The following is a 21031-nucleotide window of genomic DNA, read 5'->3' as shown; positions in this document are numbered from 1 at the left end:
AAGGCCTTTGAATATTTTAAGTTATTTTTAGAAATAAAAAAGTCATGTAATCTTGCTATAAAATATTTCAACAGTATGATATACATAAAGTAAAAAGTGAAAGCCACACCAGCCCAGTTAACTTTTTAGAAGTAACTACAGTTAATCTTTTGGAATTTCAGACCTTTTCTATGCTTTTATAAATAAATAAATAAATAAATAAATATCCAATCAAATGTCTTTTATTTACATAAATGGGATGGCATATATATATATATATTTAAAATTTCTCTTTCCTCCATTTTAATATGTTGAAGAATCCATTCTTTTTACTTGGTATATGATGGTATTCTTAACATTTAGACTGTCCACAGTTTTCTTTGTGTGTGATATTGCTGTAATAGAGAGCCTATGTGTAATCTTTGCACACATGTGCAAGTATGTTATTTATTAATTTATTTAGAAATTAAATTTAATGAAGTAACATTGATCAATAAGAGTACATAGGTTTCAAGTAAACATCTCTGTAGCATTTGAACATGTGCGAATATTTCTGTAAGATGGACCAGGAACGCGTCAAAGGATGTACATTTATTTATTTATTTATTTAATTAATTTATTTATTTATCTGTATTTTTCTGAAGCTGGAAACGGGGAGAGATAGTCAGACAGACTCCCGCATGCACCCGACCAGGATCCACCTGGCACGCCCACCAGGGGCGACGCTCTGCCCACCAGGAGGCGATGCTCTGCCCCTCCGGGGCGTCGCTCTGCCGCGACCAGAGCCACTCCAGTGCCTGGGGCAGAGGCCAAGGAGCCATCCCCAGCGCCCGGGCCATCCCTGCTCCAATGGAGCCTTGGCTGCGGGAGGGGAAGAGAGAGACAGAAAGGAAGGAGGGGGCGGGGGGTGGAGAAGCAAATGGGCGCTTCTCCTATGTGCCCTGGCCGGGAATCGAACCCAGGTCCCCCGCACGCCAGACGCTCTACTGCTGAGCCAACCGGCCAGGGCCCAAAGGATGTACATTTAACATTGGGTAGACACAGACGTGGTATTTCATAAGCACAAATCATTTTAAAATATAAATTAGATAAACTTTGGAAGCTTCCCAGAGAGGTTCGGATTGGCACACAAAAAATGCTCAACAAATATTTGTTAAACAAATAAACAACATGATTATTCTTCTCATTTCAGACACGGGCATAAGGCCCCAAATGGTTAAAGGTTTTGCTCAAGGGCACTTAGAAAGCACTTCTGACTCATGGCCTTTGTTTGGCCTTCTGTCTTTTCAATTTCTCCTAGAAACAGATGGGCCAGCCAATTTAAAAACAAGAAAGCTGAATGAAAATGGTTTCCAGGAATTTTGTATAGTGGATGATTTGGCAATCTTTTTCAATCAAAGCTAATGTCTTAAAGAAGCATTTATAAAGACATGATATACAGCCTGACCAGGCGGTGGCACAGTGGATAGAGCGTCGGACTGGGATGCAGAGGACCCAGGTTCGAGACCCCGAGGTCGCCAACTTGAGCACGGGCTCATCTGGTTTGAGCAAAAAAAGCCTACCAGCTTGAACCCAAAGTTGCTGGGTCCAGCAAGGGGTTACTCGGTCTGCAAAAGGCCTGCGGTCAAGGCACATATGAGAAAGCAATCAATGAACAACTAAGGTGTTGCAATGCATAATGAAAAACTAATGATTGATGCTTCTCATCTCTCTCTGTCCCTGTCTATCACTCTCTGTCTCTATAATAAATAAATAAATTAAATTAAAAAAAAAAATTAAAAAAAAAAAAAAAAGACATGACATACACTATTTCTGTATTACATAGAGTGGGTTCTTTGAGCCTTTAAAAATATCACCAGTCATGGCCCTGGCTGGTTAGCTAAGTTGGTTAGAGCATCGTACTGAAACGCCAAGATTGCAGATTTGATCCCAAGTCAGGGCGCATACAAGAAGCAACCAATGAATGTATAGCAAAGTAGAACAACAAATGAATGCTTCTATCTCTCTCTCTTTATTTCTCTCTCCCTTCCTTCTCTTCCCCCCTCCTCTCTATGTCTCTAAAATCAATTTAAAAAATTAAAATAATATCACAGGTCAGAATTTCCTTCCTCAAGCTCATCAGTCCCTCCATGAATTCACACTCCTTTAGCATAGCCGTCTTGCCTCTCCCAGGCAGAATGGTAGTAAGCAGGGAAATGGGAACAGCTGAGGAAGTGGATGCTTCCAGATTTAGTTGCATTATATTTCAAGGTTGGATACTGGATGGCCTTCAGAATGCAGGCCAGGATCATTTTCCAGATTTTGGAGCAATGGGCCATTCTCAGGAGGCAGTCGGTACCTCTTTGGTAGCTCTGTGGTGTGTGGGACAGGCCATTGCCCTCAAAGCTAGAACACTTGCATTTCAAGCCGTTACTGCTACACTGGGAGCTGTGTGGCCTTACAGAAGCTATTTAACCTTTCTGGGCCATATTTCTTCATCTGCAAACTGGGATAATATCTCTCTCACAAAGCTGTAGAGAGAAAAATAAGAAAAATGGTGATTTCAAGCGGTTCGACTAATGTATTAAAGTGCCCAGGCTGGGTGTCCCTGAGCGCCTCTATGGGCACCTGCTCCGCTGGGTGCAGAGCTTCCGATGCCTCAAAATTCCCCAGCAACATCTTGGAGATTTTGAAAAGCTGAAAACTGCCTTTTAGGTTTTGTCCTGTTTCTTTTCTTTTTGGGAACTTAAAATGCATGGAAGTAACATGAAAATTTCATCATAAGTGAGGTACAGAACTATTTTCTAAACTTTCAAGGACCTATGAGTCTTTGACTTTCTTGGTTTACACAATTTCCACTTTCTATCTGTCTTACAGTGATGGTGACATATCCCCCCATGATGTGGGTCTACCTCCCGGCACTTCCCAGATTCCCAGAGTGATAGCATCTTTCAACACTGGAAAGATTATTTGTTGTTGTTTTTAATTTCTAAAGAGGAAGTATTTTATGGTTGGGACTTGACAGTATAAAAATAGTTTAGGGTTTTGATCATTTGAATTGTTTAGTTTCATAGCTTTACTTTATAGTGAAGTCAAGCCCCAGCTAAGCCTCTGGGATTTATGACGTACAGCTAAGTTGCCATTATATAAATATTTTTTAAATAAATGTTACCTTTATTATTCATCTTTTTCTTTCTTTTTTTGTGGGAGACAGAGAGTCAGAGAGAGGGACAGATAGGGACAGACAGACAGGAAGGGAGAGAGATGAGAAAAATCAATTCTTCGTTGCAGTTCCTTAGTTGTTCATTGATTGATTTCTCATATGTGCCTTGACCAGGGACTAAGCTGAGCCAGTGACCCCTCGCTCGAGCCAGTGACCTTGGGCTCAAGCTGGTGAGCCTTGCTCAAACCAGATGAGTCTGCACTCAAGCTGGCGACCTCGGGGTCTCGAACCTGGGTCCTCCACATCCCAGTCAGACACGCTATCCACTGTGCCACCGCCTGGTCAGGCTAAGTTGCCATTATAATGTCATAGTGAATCATTTCAAAAATTTGAACCTGTGGTTACCATGGGCTTAAGTCTCTGATAGTCTAGACCAGTGGTAGTCAACCTGGTCCCTACCGCCCACTAGTGGGCGTTCCAGCTTTCATGGTGGGCGGTAGTGGAGCAATCAAAGTATAAATAAAAAGATTTAACTATAGTAAGTTGTTTTATAAAGATTTATTCTGCCAAACTTAGCGAAAATCTGCATAAAGTACTTGGTAAGTCATTATTATTATATGCTTTAACTTGCTGTAACTCTGCTTTATAAATTTTATAAAGTAAAGTTACTTTCCTACTTTATAAATCACCATTACTGTGGAACAGCTGGGCGGTTAGAAAATTTTACTACTAACAGAGATACAAAAGTGGGCGGTAGGTATAAAAAGTTTGACTATCCATGGTCTAGACTGAGATGTGGTAGGAGCAACATCTTTGAGGTGACAGAAACTGTTTTCCCAGATGATGCTTATTGCTTCATTTACGGGGGTTATTCTGATCTCTTGTGGGCCTAATCAAAATCTCCTGAGGGGAAGGGGCTTCCGGAGGTAGAAGAAAGTCATGTGGCCGGAGCAGAAATAGCTTGTATCTGTTCCTAGGCACATCCAGCTTATGCCAACATTCAGTGAATGGAATGGGTCAGTTGAAAGCTGAACTACAGTGTCTATACCTTTCAGCATTTTTACAGCCACAGTCCGGCATGTCGGTGATTTCTTGATGCCAAATGCAGATGCTTGTACCACTTTTCCAAATGCCCCTCTTCCAAGTGATTTGCCTATAATGAAAAGAATACATTGATTTGTTTGCCATGCCAGTATGGTGAGTTTAATTCTTTTTTAGCGAGGAGGTGCCATTTTTCCTATGTGTATATGTGAGGCTTATAGCTTTGAATGGGATTTCCAATGAATTGACCCCAAAGAGTCAAAGTAAGGAACACTTTTCAGGGGTATCTTCTTTCCAACTCTTTACTGTGCTTCTCAGGCACCCATGTTCTAGCAGCTGTGTTGGCCCCTAGAAGACCTTCAGTGCAGTTGGGTGACCAGTTTCATTTTTACAAAGTCCTCATGGAAGGGAGAGTCCACCGAATCCTGGGTAGTCTCTCCCATTGTTAATGACATTATTAACATGAATATTTCCCTGTGTTGATCCGAGGCCCTTTTTCTTGCCACTTAAGGTCATTTCTTCTGATCTGTTTTCAGCAGAAAGCGAGACATTAAGAATGGTAGTTATTGCAATTGGTTACAATGCTTCATAAATTAAAAAAAAATTTTTTTAAACAATTAACCACTAAATCATTTCTCTGACTTTCTTGCCAGGAAAAATAGTCCCACGTATCTTCACATGGTGACGATAAGTCTTCATGGTTCAGCACAAATTACTTGTAGTAATTTGTTTCGACTACAGAGACGTGTTGCCAAATAATATAACAAAGCAAGGTTTCTTTCATGATACATGCCTGAATTTTCCCAGAACTCAGCCCAGTATCTGGTACATAGCAGGTCTGCTGTATTTTAGTACAGAATGAACAGTGGCATTTGGGGATTTGTGAGATGTTCAAAGCAAGCTTTTCACAGTACTGGCTAACTAGATGAGCTCATGAGAGGGACACTTTGAAGGGAGCATCCGCTGGGAAACCTCAGCTACCCTTTAAACCATGGGGCTTCTTTCTGGTCATCAGGAAAAAGGTAGTTAAATAGAACTTAGGGGAATAGCACACCTCAAGCATAATATGGTCCAAGGAATGAGCCAAAAAAGTCACTTTTTTTTTTTTTTTTGGTGTTTCAGAGGGAAAAAACCCAACAAAATGCCACTGGTCAAAAGTTAAGCCCTGGTAGTTAGAGTGTTGATTTAACACTACAGCTCCTCTCCCAACCAAGCCCTCTTTCTCAAAATGTTCTGATAACAAACCCTCAGTAAACCAACCTCCCTCCCTTGCTTCCTCCCTCCCTATTTTCCTAGCTTCTTCCTTCCCTCCTTTCCTCCAAAAGACATAGTTTTTTTGTTTGCTTGGGGTTTTTTTTGTTTGTTTGTTTTGTGTTTTGTTTTTTTTTTCTGAAGTTGGAAACAGGGAGGCAGTCAGACTCCTAAATGCACCCGACCGGGATCCACCCGGCATGCCCACCAGGGGGCGATGCTCTGCCCATCTGGGACTTCGCTCTGTTGCATCCAGAGCCATTCTAGCGCCTGAGACAGAGGCCACAGAGCCATCCTCAGCACCTGGGCCAACTTTGCTCCAGTGGAGCCATGGCTGTGGGAGGGGAAGAGAGAGACAGAGAGGAAGGAGAGGGGGAGGGGTGAAGAAGCAGATGGGCGCTTCTCTGGTGTGCCCTGGCCAGGAATCGAACTCGGGACTCCTGCATGCCAGGCTGACATTCTACCACTGAGCCAACCAGCCAGGGCTGTTTGCTTGTTTTTTAAGGTTCTTATAAAGTTTGTAATGAAGCTTTACTGCTTCTTTATTGTATTGGAACCTTTATATTTTTATGCACAGCTACTCAGTTACAAAGATGTCTTCACCCTGCCTCTGCTTAGTATCTTCCATTACCAACCACCCTAGGCATCTAGTTAGGACATGGGAAGGGTTCAGTTACCAACATAAGCACACGAGCCTCTTTGCAGCAGTCTCTACATCTATCTCATGCTTTTACCCTGTTGCACGTATACCTATAGTGACTGAAAAAGATCATTCCTCCCAGAGCACACAACATAGGCTGGGATGTAGTCAGTCCTACCTGCACCAGATAAAATTGTCCAAGATACAGACCAGCATGGGGACTGTTTGTTTAAATAGAAGAGCCTGAAGTGGCCTTTGAGAGTGCTGGATGTGGAGATCATGGGAGGAAAGAGCACCCACCAAAAACCTTCTCCAGACCTGTAGAAATTGCTGCCTTTGGTTGCAGGGTTATTCCTTGCCTTTTTAGGGTAAAAGCAACATTTTCCTTTTGAAGTGCTTCCTACCATCTAATATGAGAAGTGTCCTGAGCCTGAGAAATAGTAAGATAATCTCTGTCTTGGGGCACCTCCCATAGACTGCAAAGGCTCGCTCTAGTTTGGGGCAGAGAGGATCCTTTTTTCCACACTCCAGCCTTCCCATGCATTCCTTCTTAACCCTCACAGCACACTTTGTTTTAACTAGTGTTTGGGGACTGTGCTTCTATCAGTGAGAAACAATTCATTTTCATGTGGCTTCCCTCAATCTTTTCCTTATTCTCTTGGAAGCTGACCGCTGCCTCAAAAAATGGCATGAATCCGGCCCTGGCCGGTTGGCTCAGCGGTAGAGTGTCAGCCTGGCATGTGGGGGACCCGGGTTCAATTCCCGGCCAGGGCACATAGGAGAAGCGCCCATTTGCTTCTCCACCTCCACCCCTCCTTCCTCTCTGTCTCTCTCTTCCCCTCCTGCAGCCAAGGCTCCATTGGAGCAAAGGTGGCCCGGGCGCTGGGGATGGCTCCTTGGCCTCTGCCCCAGGCGCTAGAGTGGCTCTGTCTGACTGTCTCTCCCTGTTTCCAGCTTCAGAAAAATACAAAAAAAAAAAAAAAAAAAAGGCATGAATCCTTCAACAGACCACAGTTCCAGTTTCAGGGGAGCCCAGTCACACGTACTGGACCTTGCTGATCTTCCTTTTCCCTTCAAGTCTTCTTTGGTGCTACCCAGATGCCAATAACTAGCTTGGAAACATGGTAGGTCAAACAATAAAAGGATGTTGGGCAAATAAAATATATTATGCTCACTTTGTTAAAGATGGCGCTACCCACATGGAAGCCCATTGCCCAGGTGATGGTATTGGTTGCCCTTCTTGCTTGGAATGAGCGTGACTATATTAATGTGTGTTGGTGGCAGGCTGTGGGCAGGCAGGATCCTTGTAGCCTGGGGCTTGGTTTTATCACTAAGCCTTTCCCACCCTGGGGTGGTGCACTCTCATGAGGAATCCCATTATGCCTCAGATAGTGACTTTGTATCAGAGACTTCCTTGTTTGTATATTGGATTAAAGGTTTGGATTTCTATACTATAAAGTGGGGCAGACTGGGAGCTTGCTCTCTCTCAGTTCCTGAGATTAGCATTAGAGAGGAGAGCAGAGTAAGGCCACATGGAGGAGGCCAGGAGAAACAGCCAAGATGGCAGAATGCTAAAGGAGAAGCCAGTTTGTGCAAAGTTTGGGCAGAGAGAAGGAGATGGGGAACAGAGGTGAATAAGGCTGGTGAGCTAGAAACCTTTGATTCTAGGAAACTCGGATAAATCAGTGGCTTTGGGAGCCCTGAATGGAAAGGGCAGTGTTTTCCCACTGTGTGTACTTCTTGCCCGCCAGGTGCAAGCTAGGATAAAGATGATGGCCCATCAGTTCTTGGCTCCGTTGTTTCATTACTGACTGTCCGAATCTAATGCGAACCTGCACAGGCCCGGCAGCTGTGATGGTGGCTGCGGCCACTGGCCTTACAAAGGTTATTGGAATTTCTTTCAAGAATGACTGGCCAAGGTCCCTGGGGCATTCTAGGGACAGGGCATGCCGGCCAGGGGCTGGTCCTATCTCTAACATCTGGGGCCTGTCTCCAGGGAGGCAGCTCCAGCCCAGTACCACTCACCTGCCACATTCCAGACTCCCTGTGCTGATTGCCATATTCACTAATTCCAACTTCATTTTCCAATAGAAAGGTGCAATGTCAGACATTTGTAATGAATAGGAGCAGAATTCTCTCTGAGGTTTAGTGAGGAATCATGAACAAAATAGTTTTCTTTTTTTTTAACTTTTTTTTTTTCTTTACAAAGAGAGAGAGTCAGAGAGAAGGATAGACAGGGGCAGACAGACAGGAACGGAGAGATGAGAAGCATCAATCATTAGTTTTTTGTTGTACGTTGCAACACCTTAGTTGTTCATTGATTGCTTTCTCATATGTGCCTTGACCGTGGGCCTTCAGCAGACCGAGTAACCCCTTGCTTGAGCCAGCGACCTTGGGCTTAAGCTGGTGAGCTTTTGCTCAAACCAGATGAGCCCTCGCTCAAGCTGGCGGCCTCGGAGTCTCGAACCTGGGTCTTCCGCATCCCAGTCCAACGCTCTATCCACTGCGCCATTGCCTGGTCAGGCAATAGGTTTCTTGAGTTACTGGATTTCAGGAATTCTAATGGTAGCAACACCTTTAACCCCAGCTCCAACTGTATCTATCTGTGAGATACCGTAAATTCCAACTTCTCTCACCCGCAGGAATAGGGATCCAGAGTGCAGACAGCTGAGACCAGAATCAGCCTGGTTAGTGCATTTCTCTCCATGAATAACGCCGTTGTAACTCTGCCCATTAAGCCCGCCTTTCCTCTCCATCCGTCCAGACACAATCTCGGTTACTTTCACATGTCAGACACTGCTTCAGATTTTTTTCTGTCATTTATTTGGCTTAGAATACAAACCAATCTTGGGCCTCTTTGCTCCCAAGTTAGTAGGAAGAGCATTTCTCTGGCCCATTTAGCAACTCCGGGGAAGGAAAAGAACCATGAGAAAGATCTTCAATAAGGAGAATTTCCTAAAATGGGATTATCTATTTTAAATCTTTCTTTTTAAAATTTATTTTTAGAGGGGAGGGGAAGAGAGAAGGGGGGAAGGAGCAGTAAGTATCAATTCCCATATGTGCCTCGACCAGACTAGCCCGGGGTTTTGAACCAGCAACCTCAGTGTTCCAAGTCGAGGCTTTATCCACTGTGCCACCACAGGTCAAGTGAAATGGGATTATCTAAACCCACTGGGCCCCAGGGGAATTCTCATAGAAGGATTAGCAATCTTCCTAGATACAGTATTTATGCATCACAATGACACAAGGCCAAGGAATGAAGAAACAGGGTGGGAAGCTCATATGTCCTACAACAGAAGGAGTACATTTGATTGTGACTAACTCAGGAAAGCAACATGGTCTGAAAATGGCTTATGGTTGTGGGAAAATTATCCCATGTTTCGTGCCAAGGTCACCAAAGGGGTTGGGCTAGCTGCCATATGATTTACACTTGAAGGAGGAAATCATCTAGTGTGCCACCTGCCCTTAACTATTCTAATTTTGGTTAATTTTTTTTCCCTGTCAGCAGTCATTACTGGCTTTTGTCCGTCTCTCCAGCTTTTGACTGATTTCTCATTTTCTTCCCCAAACCAAACAGAACATGCTCTTGGGGCCAAGGACTCTTTCCTATGTAGGAAGAAATGTAAGTGGAATTAGTTCAAGGCTCATGAGGATGAGAAAAGCCTTTTTTCCCCACACTGTCTCCTCACATCTCCACCTCTGTATAGTCTGTGTGTGTACAGTGAGGGGTGGGGAGGGGGCAGGGCCACTGAATTTGGAACAATGGGCTCCTCACACCAAGTGACAAGCTCTGAGAACACTATGCATGATCTCTTCCCCTCATTCCAGCTGCTAATGACTCTGGCATGAGTAAGTGGGAAACTGTCAGACACCATGTTGTGAAGATGGAATGTATTATGCTCACTTTGTTAAAGATGGCTCCGCTGCCCACGTGAGGCCGTCACCCAGGTGATATTAATGTGTGTTGAGAATCGTAGCCTGACGCTTGGTTTTGGGATTGAGCCTTTCCCGCCCTTTTTGCTGTGGGGTAGTACAATCCAATCATGCCTCAGAGAAATGACTTTGTATTAGGGACTTCCCTACTTTGTATATTGGATTAGAGGTTGTGAAGCTACAATATAAAGTGGGGGCAGAACGGGAGTTGGTGCTCTTGGTTCCTGAGATTATCATTAGAAGAGAGAGCAGAGGAGAGCAGAGAAAGGCCACGTGGAGGAGGCTAGGAGAAGCAGCCAAGATGGTGGAGTGCTGAGTGAGATGCCAGTTTTGTGTAGAGTTTGTATCTGGGATAAGGAAGGAGATGGGGAACTGAGGAGAATAAGGCTGGTGAGCTAGAAACCTTTGATTCTAGGAAACTCGGATAAGTCAGTGGCTTTGTGAGCACTGAATGTGACTGGGTTTTGGAGCCCAGTGTGTATTTTTTACTTGCCCACTGGGTGCAAGCTAGGATTAAAGGCTATGGCCCACCAGTTTTTGGCTCCATGGTTTCTTTACTGACTGTCCGAATCCAATGCGAACCTGCATGGGCCGGGCTGCTGCGATAGTGGCTCTGGCCGTGGCTCCTGGCTTTACACACCACAATCCAAGTATTTTGGGTGGGAGTCATTGAAACTCTTATTATCTTGTAGCAACTGGGCTGAAGGTTAATTTACTCTGTGAGGTCCAAGCCTAGGAACTTGGGGGTAAGCAGAGGGAAAGCACATTTGCCCGGTATTTACAGAACCTGTGTTACCTGGAAAACAACAGTCCTTGCTCTTCAGAAGTGAAACTTAAATGGCCCCTTAGCACTTTCTTCTCTGCCTGGATATTGTGAACACCCAGGGAAATTCAAAGTATGTAACTGGTGGATTTGTGCAGAGTGGTTTTTGATCCACAACCTTGAAGAACAACTCTTTGACCAAGTGTTTGATGTCACTGTTCCTTGTCATCCTGAAGTGTGTTCCAGGTCATAAGTTTCTAACTCCTCAAACATTTCATTATTTAAGAGCACCCGTACTTGTGAGGCTCCTCATAGAACTCCCCTCCCCCCTTTCTCCTCACTGATCTACCTTCACAGCAGTCTCCTTAGAGGGGAGAGACTGAACACCTCAGTCTGTTCGCTGCTCAGAGGTGTGGTAACTGCTGGGAGAGTGAGCAGATGCTCCTTGTCTGCTGAACTGCCCTCTTCACATTCTCTTGGAACCATGGCCTCTGTGCATTGTCTTTACTGGGTTGTGAATAGTCGGAGGGTGGAATCCTGAGTCTAGTCTGCTTCTGCTGCTCTTGATGTAATCTTTTGCATGTAGTAGGTGCTCAGTGTGCGTTTAAGAACCTGTTGAGCAAATACATTACCCAGTTTAAGTCTCTCTCGGGCAAATTCCCACTTGCTTGCATCATACGGGAGCCGCTCACACTGCTCATCCAGGGGAACTTCTTCTGGGTCCATGATAATTGATAGATAGTCAGTCTTTATTTCAGAAGAAGACTGGGAAACAAAGAAATTTCAAAGTCATCAACAAGGAAACAGCTTTATAACTCCCTGATATCTAATTTATATTAATACTTGAAAATATCTGCTATTTTTTTGGTTCATTGGTTAAAATATATGCTTGGGCCCTGGCTGAATAGCTTGGTTAGTTAGAATGTCGTCCCAAAGCACAGAGGTTGCCAGTTTGATCCCTGGTCAGGGCACATACTGTTTCTCTCTCACCCTTCCAATTGGGCAAATAAATTTGTAAAATGTGTTTTTTAGGTTTGCTCGCTTATATTTTGCATTGGCCTGAGTAGCACCATGTGTATGTAGTCTGTGAAAGGCTGCAGTGCTTGCCCTCAGAGCAGCAGATTACAAATTGTGGATTGCCTTCCTGCTTGGGAGGGGCCATTGTATTGCTAATGTCTGCTGGAGGAGGGTTTTTTCCCCAGCCTGGGTTTTGCAGGATGGGGAGAAGGAGTGCAGATGTGGAACAGGAGCTGAGAGGTTTGGGAGCTCTGCTGAGGCTGGTGGGGGCCTGTGATTCCAGGAGGAACTGGAGAAGATTTTCCAGGTTGTGGAACCAGAGAATGAGTTAGGGCTTTGGGAGCTCTGAATGAGAGGGAAGCAGTCTTCCCTGCCTGTTTGCTTATCCGCCGCTAGTATGAGACTTTTTTTTTTTAATTTATTTTTTACAGAGACAGAGAATGAGTCAGAGAGAGGGATAGACAGGGACAGACAGACAGGAACAGAGAGAGATGAGAAGCATCAATCATTAGTTTTTCATTGCGCATTGCAACACCTTAGTTGTTCATTGATTGCTTTCTCATATGTGCCTTGACCGCAGGCCTTCAGCAGACTGAGTAACCCCTTGCTGAAGCCAGCGACCTTGGGTTCAAGCTGGTGGGGTTTTTGCTCAAACCAGATGAGCCCGTGCGCAAGCTGGCGACCTCAGGGTCTCGAACTTGGGTCCTCCGCATCCCAGTCCGATGCTCTATCCACTGCGCCACTGCCTGGACAGGCAGTATGAGACTTTAATAAACAGAATGGACCACCATTTTTTGGCTCCACTGTTTCTTTACCATCTGCCCAAATCCAATGAGAACCTGCATGGCCAAGACAGCAGCCACTGGCCATACACTTCCTCTCTTGATAAAATCAATAAAATTAATTAAATAAATAAAACATATGATTAGGTACAGAAAGCACCCCTCGGCATACACATATACACATTACACCGGAACATGTGATATCTATTAACAATCTTTCTTGTTCCCACCCTGCCTTTCAGTAGTGCTGTCTCAGATAAAATGCATTCAAATTCTCCAGTGACCTTATTGCTTGTTCCTAAACAATTAGCATACAACAGTCTTCTGAAAAATGCAGAGCATTCTTATAAAATCATTCCAAACAATGGCTAAAAATAACTTTCCATGGCCATTCTGTATAAGCAAGAATATACATTACAGATGGGTTGACAGGGGTCCATGACTGTGCCTTTTCTGCATTTGCAAGAAAGGCAAGAGGTGACAAAGTGACCCCAAGGTCTCTCCCTGGGAAAGCCTAGAGACACATTTCATATGAAGTTGTAGTAAGGCACCAAAAAGCTGCAAAATTAATATTGATATTCTGGGAGGAAAGGTCAGGCTTTCCTATCCTTCCTTTGGGAGGGGAGGGAGAAGAATGTAGAAGTTTCTGGCTTGCAAGGACAATGGGTCATTTAGTTTTAACTATAGAATAAGGGTTGTCTGAGGAACTTCTTTTTCTCTTACAATAAGAGACATAATTTACATACCATCTTACACTGATTTTGGTTCTTTCTCCATTCCTGGAATCTTGAGAAGAACATACCTCTAGGCAAAGGAGGGGAGATAGACACTGAAAGATTTGTAAATGTCTTTGATTCTGTTACTTTAAAAGTTTTAATGTTTCTATGAATTCCCCAAACAAATGTTATAAGCTTGTGCCATTATGTCATGCTCCCCTCAGCCTGTATGTGATCAAGGGTTTATAACCAGCCTCTGAGATGTATTTGGCTCACACGATTTGGGTCTGTTGTTGGGCAGATAAAATATATTATGCTCACTTTGTTAAAGATGGCGCTGCCCACGTGGAAGCCCATAGCCCAGGTGATATTAGTTGGCCTTCTTCTTGGATGGGCGTGATTATATTAATGTGTGTCAGGGGTAGGCTGTGGGCAGGCAGGATCCTTGTAGCCTGGGGCTTGGTTTTAGGACTAAGCCTTTCCCACCCTTTTTGATGTGGGGTGGTACACTTTCCTGAGGAATCCCATTATGCCTCAGATAAGTGACTTTGTTTTTTTTTGTTTTGGTTTTTTTTTCATTTTTCCAAAGCTGGAAATGGGGAGGCAGTCAGACAGACTCCCGCATGCGCCAGACCAGGATCCACCCGGCATGCCCACTAGGGGGCGATGCTCTGCCCCTCTGGGGCATTGCTCTGTTGCACCCAGAGCCATTCTAGCACCTGAGGCAGAGGCCACAGAGCCATCCTCAGCGCCTGGGCCATCTTTGCTCCAATGGAGCCTTGGCTGCGGGAGGGGAAGAGAGAGACAGAGAGGAAGGAGAGTGGGAGGGGTGGAGAAGCAGATGGGCACTTCTCCTGTGTGCCCTGGCCAGGAATTGAACCCACGACTCCTGCACACCAGGCCAACGCTCTACCGCTGAGCCAACCGGCCAGGGCTAGATAAGTGACTTTGTATCAGACACTTCCTTATTTGTATATTGGATTAAAGGTTTTGATTTCTGAACTATAACGTGGGGCAGACCGGGAGCTCACTCTCTCGGTTCCAGAGATTAGTATTAGAGAGAAGAGCAGAGGAAGGCCACGTGAAAGAGGCCAGGAGAAGCAGTCAAAATGGTGGAGTGCTGAGTGAGAAGCCAGTTTGTGCAGAGTTTGTGTAGGTAGAAGGAAGGAGATGGGGAACAGAGGTGAATAAGTCTGGTGAGCTAGAAACCTTTGATTCTAGGAAACTTGGATAAGTCAGTAGCTTTGTGAGCACTGAATGAGTGGGTTTTGGAGCCCAGTGTGTGTTTTTACTTGCTCACCGGGTGCAAGTTAGGATTAAAGATGATGGCCCACCAGTTTTTGGCTCCATTGTTTCTTTACCAACTGTCCAAATTCAATGTGAACCTGCATGGGCCAGGCAGCTGTGATAGTGGCTGTGTATACTGGCCATATACCTGTGATAGCCATATGTGGCCGGCATATTAAATAAATCTCTTCCTTTAATAAAATCCTTCAAAATTCATCTGGACTTGGTGTCTCTACATAAACCCGAGGAATTAAGGTATGGGTACTTGACAGCAAAGTGTTTAAATATAAGGTGACCAATCGTCCTCCTTTAGGGAGGACAGTCCTTCTTTTGTAAGTTCCATCCTCCCTCACAAAGTATCCTTCTACACATCCTCCTTTTTGATATTGGAAGACTAATCTGTAAATGTCCATATTTGATCAATGCAGAGTCGATCCATTGTGTGTGATGTGACGTATTTGTATCTAAATGAGTACTTTTTTCTTACAATTATTATTAAAAATTAATAGGCATGTAAGCATAATTACAATATAAAATATTACAAATGTTTTTATTATGCATTTATCATATTATAGTGTATTAGTGTTGCAATGAATAAAATGTTTCTTTTATTTACAATATTGTTTTCTTCAATTTACTTTTGTACTCCTTTTTTTTGTAAAAAAGTTGGTCACCTTATTAAATATCCTAGGATGCCTGGCCACTTAGCTACTGCAGCTGCCTGAAAAGACTATAGGCTCCATTAATGAGACTAGAATAGGATTTACCTTCAGTAAAAAATAAAATATGCTTATTTCAAATACCAAGAAGACAACACACAGCAACATTCATTCCACGTTTCTAGGACCCTTGGTAGGCTGTCCATGAGTGAGGCGATGTCTGCCCTCAGGTGCTGTTTTATCTTGGTAATGCAGATCAAGCCCAGAGGATACCCTTTATTTCAGATCATAAATAACCAGAGTTACACTAAGTGTCTTAGACTCATATCGGTGTATTTCCTGTTAGTTAATTGTAGTATTGACTGCATTTCTGTGCTGTGAGCAGGACAGAAAGGAAGTATGCTTACCCATATAAGGTGGGTTTTGATAACTTTCTAGAGTTATGTAAACTTCGTTTAAGTGAGTTTTAGGGCTCTTCCTTTCTGTGCCTGTCCTTCAAGCAGTTCAGAGTTCAATAGAGAAGGCAACGCTTCCCACACCCCACTTCCAACAGGCCACTGCAGCATTCTTCAGCCCTTACTCACCCTGCTCTGGGCTGTCCCAGCACACCTCATTCATTATCTGCAGTCAGGTCTCTTTCTCACAGAAGTTATCACTGAAATGTGTTACAAATAGCTCAAGGCAGAAAGATTTGCCCAGCCTCCACACTGAAAGGGTCACACAGATCTGGAGCAGTTTGTCACAAGACTGCGTTTGCCACTGGTGCAAGGGCCCTGCCTGTCAGACATGGTGAGGCTATGCTGCTGGAGAGGGGTATATGTTCCAACCTGGGTGAGGGCTGTTCCTTAGAGAAGCTGCGGGAGTGGGTTTTATGGCTAAACTTTTCAATATAATATAATATAATATAATATAATATAATATAATATAATATAATATAATATAATATAATATAATATAATATAATATAATATAATATAATATGCTCAAGACTATGAGAAGCAGTGTCCAGTCTTCAGAGAGCATAGGATTCTGAACCTGGCAGAGGTCACCTTGGGTTCTGTGGGATGCTGGGGGACTCTGGCAGGGGTAGTGACAGAGGCCTGGGAGCAGGCAATGGAAGACTAGCTCCCCATGTGGCACCTGTGGAATTTTATGGTTTATCTCAATAAGGTAGATGAGAGGAAACACCAAAACAACCTTAAGTAAGGGCTTTGAGGAGACAGTAATAGTAGAATCTTAGTTGACTGATATTTACTCTTTCCATTGACACGAACACTTAGCAGCCACTAGGTGCTGGTGTGAAAGTGCACAGCCTACAGCCCAGAGCCCAGGCATGGAGGCTGGCTGCTTGGGTTTGAAATAGCACTCTGACCAGCACAGGACAATGGGCGAACTGCTTAACCTTTCTAAGCCTACTTTTCTTATCAGTCAAATGATGGTACTTATCTCATAGGGCTGCTGTGAATATCAAATGAAATAATACATGTAAACTGCTAAAACAGGGCTTGGTATACAGTAAGGATCAAGAAATGTTGGCTATAATTACAACACAGGCTTCTGCAGAGTGGGGATAAAAAGATAAATTACCGTTCCCCCCCATGTATAAGACGCATCTTAATTTTGGGGCCTGAAATTTGAAAAACAATGTATTACATAAAGTTATTGAACTCAAATTTTATTCATCATAAAATTCATACAACTCATCACTGTCAAAACTTCCATCCATTAGCTTGTCCTCATCTGTGTCTGATGACGAATCACTGTCTTCATATATTGCCTCATCCTCAGTTCCATCTATAGCATTTGAAATGCCACAACCACTGTATAAGATGTACCCCATTTTCAGACCCCAAATTTTTAGAAAAAAAAATGTGTGTCTTATACATGGAAAATATGGTAGTCTTTATCTGTGAGAAATTTGCATTGTGGTTAGAGAAAGCACATGAAGATAGTTTCTGAGGCCTTCCCTCTTTGCCTCCCTCACCAAATCTCTTGTCCAATTTTATAGGCATTTTATTACTTGCTCTCAAAATTTCATAGATTTTTAGAAATACAGACAGCCACTCAATTTAGTCCCAAATTGCCTTGTATTTTGTTTCCATTCTGTTCCTCTATGCCAGGGGTCGGGGACCTTTTTGGCTGAGAGAGCCAATGAACACCACATATTTTAAAATGTAATTCCTTGAGAGCCATACAATGACCTGTATACATTAGGCATTATCCAATAAAAATTTGGTGCTGTCCCAGAGGACAGCTGTGATTGGCTCCAGCCACCTGCAACCATAAACATGAGCGGTAGAAAATGAATGGATTGTAATACATGAGAATGTTTTATATATATATATATATATTTTTTTTTTTTTCATTTTTCTGAAGCTGGAAACAGAGAGAGACAGTCAGACAGACTCCCGCATGCGCCCGACCGGGATCCACCCAGCACGCCCACCAGGGGCGACGCTCTGCCCACCAGGGGGCGATGCTCTGCCCATCCTGGGCGTCGCCATGTTGCGACCAGAGCCACTCTAGCGCCTGAGGCAGAGGCCACAGAGCCATCCCCAGCGCCCGGGCCATCTTTGCTCCAATGGAGCCTTGGCTGCGGAAGGGGAAGAGAGAGACAGAGAGGAAAGCGCGGCGGAGGGGTGGAGAAGCAAATGGGCGCTTCTCCTGTGTGCCCTGGCCGGAATCGAACCCGGGTCCTCCGCACGCTAGGCCGACGCTCTACCGCTGAGCCAACCGGCCAGGGCCTGTTTTATATTTTTAACGTTATTATTTTTTTTATTAATGATTTGTCTGCGAGCCAGATGCAGCCATCAAAAGAGTCACATCTGGCTCGTGAGCCATAGGTTCCCGACCCATGGAATAACCCCTTGCTCAAGCCAGCAACCTTGGGACCAAGCTGGTGAGCTTCGCTCAAACCAGATGAGCCTCTGCTCAAGCTGGCGACCTCGGGGTCTCGAACCTGGGTCCTCCGCATCCCAGTCCAACGCTCTATCCGCTGTGCAACTATTTGGGGTTTTTTATGGTCCCATATAAACCTAATGATTTTTTGTTCCATATTTTTAAAAAGTGACATTGGAATTTTGGTTAAAGTTGCATTAAATTTGTATATTACTTTGGGTGATGTGGTTATTTTAACCAAGAACAAGGAATATTTTTCCATTTCATTGTGTCTTTTTCAATTTCCTTTAACAATGCTTTGTAGTTTTCATAATATAGGTCTTTTATATTCTTTGTTATGTTTATTCCTAGGTATTTTTTTGTTGTTGTTGTAACCGTAAAAGGAATTATTTTTTTAGTTCATTTTCTGAAGTTTCATTGTTGGCATATAAGAAAGCAATAGACTTCTGTATATTAATTTTGTATCCTGTGACCTTACTGTATCGGTTTATTGTTTCTAATAGTTTTTCTGTGGAGTCTTTGGGGTTTTCTACAAGATCATGTCATCTGCAAAAAGTGAAACCTTTACTTCTTCTTTCCCAATGTGAATGCCTTTTATTTCTTTCTCTTGTCTGATTGCTCTGGCTAGAACTTCCTGCACTACGTTGAATAGGAGTGGAAACAGTGGGCAACCTTGTCTTGTTTCTGATTTTAGAAGAAAAGTTTTCAGTTTTTTGCCATTTAATATAATGTTAGCTGATGGTTTGTCATAAATGGTCTTTATTATGTTGAGATATTTTTCTTCTATACCCATTTTGTTGAGTGTTTTAAACATAAAATGATGTATTTTATCGAATGACTTTTCTGCATCTATTGATAAGGTCATATGGTTTTTGTTCTTTGTGTTGTTGATATGGTGTATTATGTTAATTGTTTTACATATGTTGAACCATCCTTGTGATTCTGGGATGAATCCCACTTGATCATGGTGAATTATTTTTTTAATGTGTTGTTGTATTCGGTTTGCTAGTATTTTGTTTAGGATTTTTGCATCTGTATTTATTAGAGATATTGGAATGTAGTTTTCTTTTTTTGTGTTGTCCTTGCCAGGTTTTGGTATGAAGGTTATGTTGGCCTCATAAAATGTGTTTGGAAGTATTGCTTCTTCTTCAATTTTTTTGAAGACTTTGAGTAGGATAAGAACCAACTCTTCTTTGAATGTTTGATAGAATTCACTAGTATAGCTGTCTGGCCCTGAACTTTTATTTTTTGGGAGGTTTTTGATAGTTGTTTCTTTTTCCTCCCTGCTTATGGGTATGTTTAGGCTTTCTACTTATTCATGATTCAGCCTAGGAAGATTATATTGTTCTAGAAATTTATCCATTTCTTCTAGATTGTTAAATTTGGTGGCATATAGTTTTTCATAGTATTCTAAAGAATCCTTTGTATATCTATGATATCTGTGGTGATTTCTCCTCTTTCATTTTGGATTTTGTTTATGAGTCCTTTTTCTTTTTTCCTTAGTGAGTCTTGCTAAGGATTTGTCAATTTTGTTGATCTTTCCAAAGAACCAGCTCCTAGTTTTAGTTCTCAAGGAGAACTATAGTTTTCTGTTCTCTATTTCATTTATTTCTCCTCTAATTTTTTATTATTTCCTTTCTTCTGCTGGTTTTGGGTTGCCTTTGTTCTTCTTTTTCTAGTTCCTTAAGATGTGATGTTAAGTTGTTTACTTGGGCTCTCTCTTGTTTGTTCAAATAGGCCTGTATTGATAGGAACTTCCCTCTTATTACTGCTTTTGCTGCACCCCAGAGATTTTGATATGTCATGTTGTCATTTTCATTTGTCTGTATATATCTTTTGATCTCTTCTTTTATTTCTTTTTTGGCCCAGTCATTTTTTAGAAGTACATTTAATTTCCACATTTTTGTGGGTTTTTTAACTTATTTTTTTGAAGTTGAATTCTAGTTTCAAAGCTTTATGGTCAGAGGATATGCTTGGTACAATTTTAATCTTTCTGAATTTGTTGATGTTAGTTTTGTGTCCCAAAATATGGTCAATTCTTGAGAATGTACTATGTACACTGGAGAAAAATATATGCTTTGATGTTTGGGGATGAAATGTCCTATAGATGTCTCTCATATCCAATTGTTCTAGTGTTTCATTTAAGGCCAATATTTCTTTATTAATTTTTTGTTTGGATAAACAATCTACATACATCAGTGGTGTATTGAGGTCTCCAACTATGATTGTATTTTTGTTGGTTTTTATTTTAGATCAGTTAGTAGATGTCTTATATACTTTGGTGCTCCTTGGTTTGGTGCATATATATTAAGAAGTGTTGTCTTCTTGATTCAATGTCCCCTTTATCATTATGAAATGACCATCTTTTTCTCTGATTACCTTTGTTGTCTTGTACTCAGCATTGTTAGATATGGGTATGGCTACACCTGCTTTTCTTTGGATATTATTTGCTTGGAGAATCATTTTTTAGCCTTTCACTTTAAGTCTGTTTTTATTCTTGTAGCTTAGATGTGTTTCTTGAAAGCAGCATACAGTTGGATTTTCTTTTTCGATCTACTCTGCTATTCTGTGTCATTTTATTGGTGAGTTCAATCTATTTACGTTTAATGTAATTATTGACACTTGAGGGTTTCCTATTGCCATTTTATATAATGCTTTCTGATAGCTATGTTTCTTGTTTGGTTCTTCTTTTTTGTTTTTTGGTCATTTGTCTTTGTTTGGTTGAATTCCATACTTCTTTCCTCTGTTTCTTCTTTTTTTAAGCCATGTGTTTCAGTAGTGGTATTTTCAGAGGTGGTTACCATTAGGTAATTAAAAGATAATATATCATATTCATTGTAGTCCATTTTCTCATGAGTGCTTCTGCACTCCATCCTCCTTTGCTACTGTTAATTTCTGTCTTCTCCCCTTTTTTGTTTTTGTT

General features: G+C 42.4%; 1 protein-coding gene across 3 annotated transcripts in view; it reads right to left on the bottom strand.

The window, feature by feature from the left end:
- FLT1 (fms related receptor tyrosine kinase 1) overlaps window positions 1-21031 on the bottom strand; it is a 314728-nt gene that overhangs the window by 108645 nt on the left and 185052 nt on the right. For all 3 annotated transcript variants that reach the window (XM_066258944.1, XM_066258943.1, XM_066258945.1), the window contains 2 exons: window positions 11382-11514; window positions 4170-4274 (listed from right to left, as the gene is read on the bottom strand). In XM_066258944.1, the coding sequence (XP_066115041.1) occupies window positions 4170-4274; window positions 11382-11514 (238 nt within the window). The remainder of the gene's footprint in view (window positions 1-4169; window positions 4275-11381; window positions 11515-21031) is intronic.

Source organism: Saccopteryx bilineata, chromosome 2 (genome assembly GCF_036850765.1).
Source record: "Saccopteryx bilineata isolate mSacBil1 chromosome 2, mSacBil1_pri_phased_curated, whole genome shotgun sequence".
Taxonomy (NCBI): domain Eukaryota; kingdom Metazoa; phylum Chordata; class Mammalia; order Chiroptera; family Emballonuridae; genus Saccopteryx; species Saccopteryx bilineata.
Note: the sequence above shows the minus strand (reverse complement) of the source record. Positions and strands in the feature narration are given on the sequence as shown.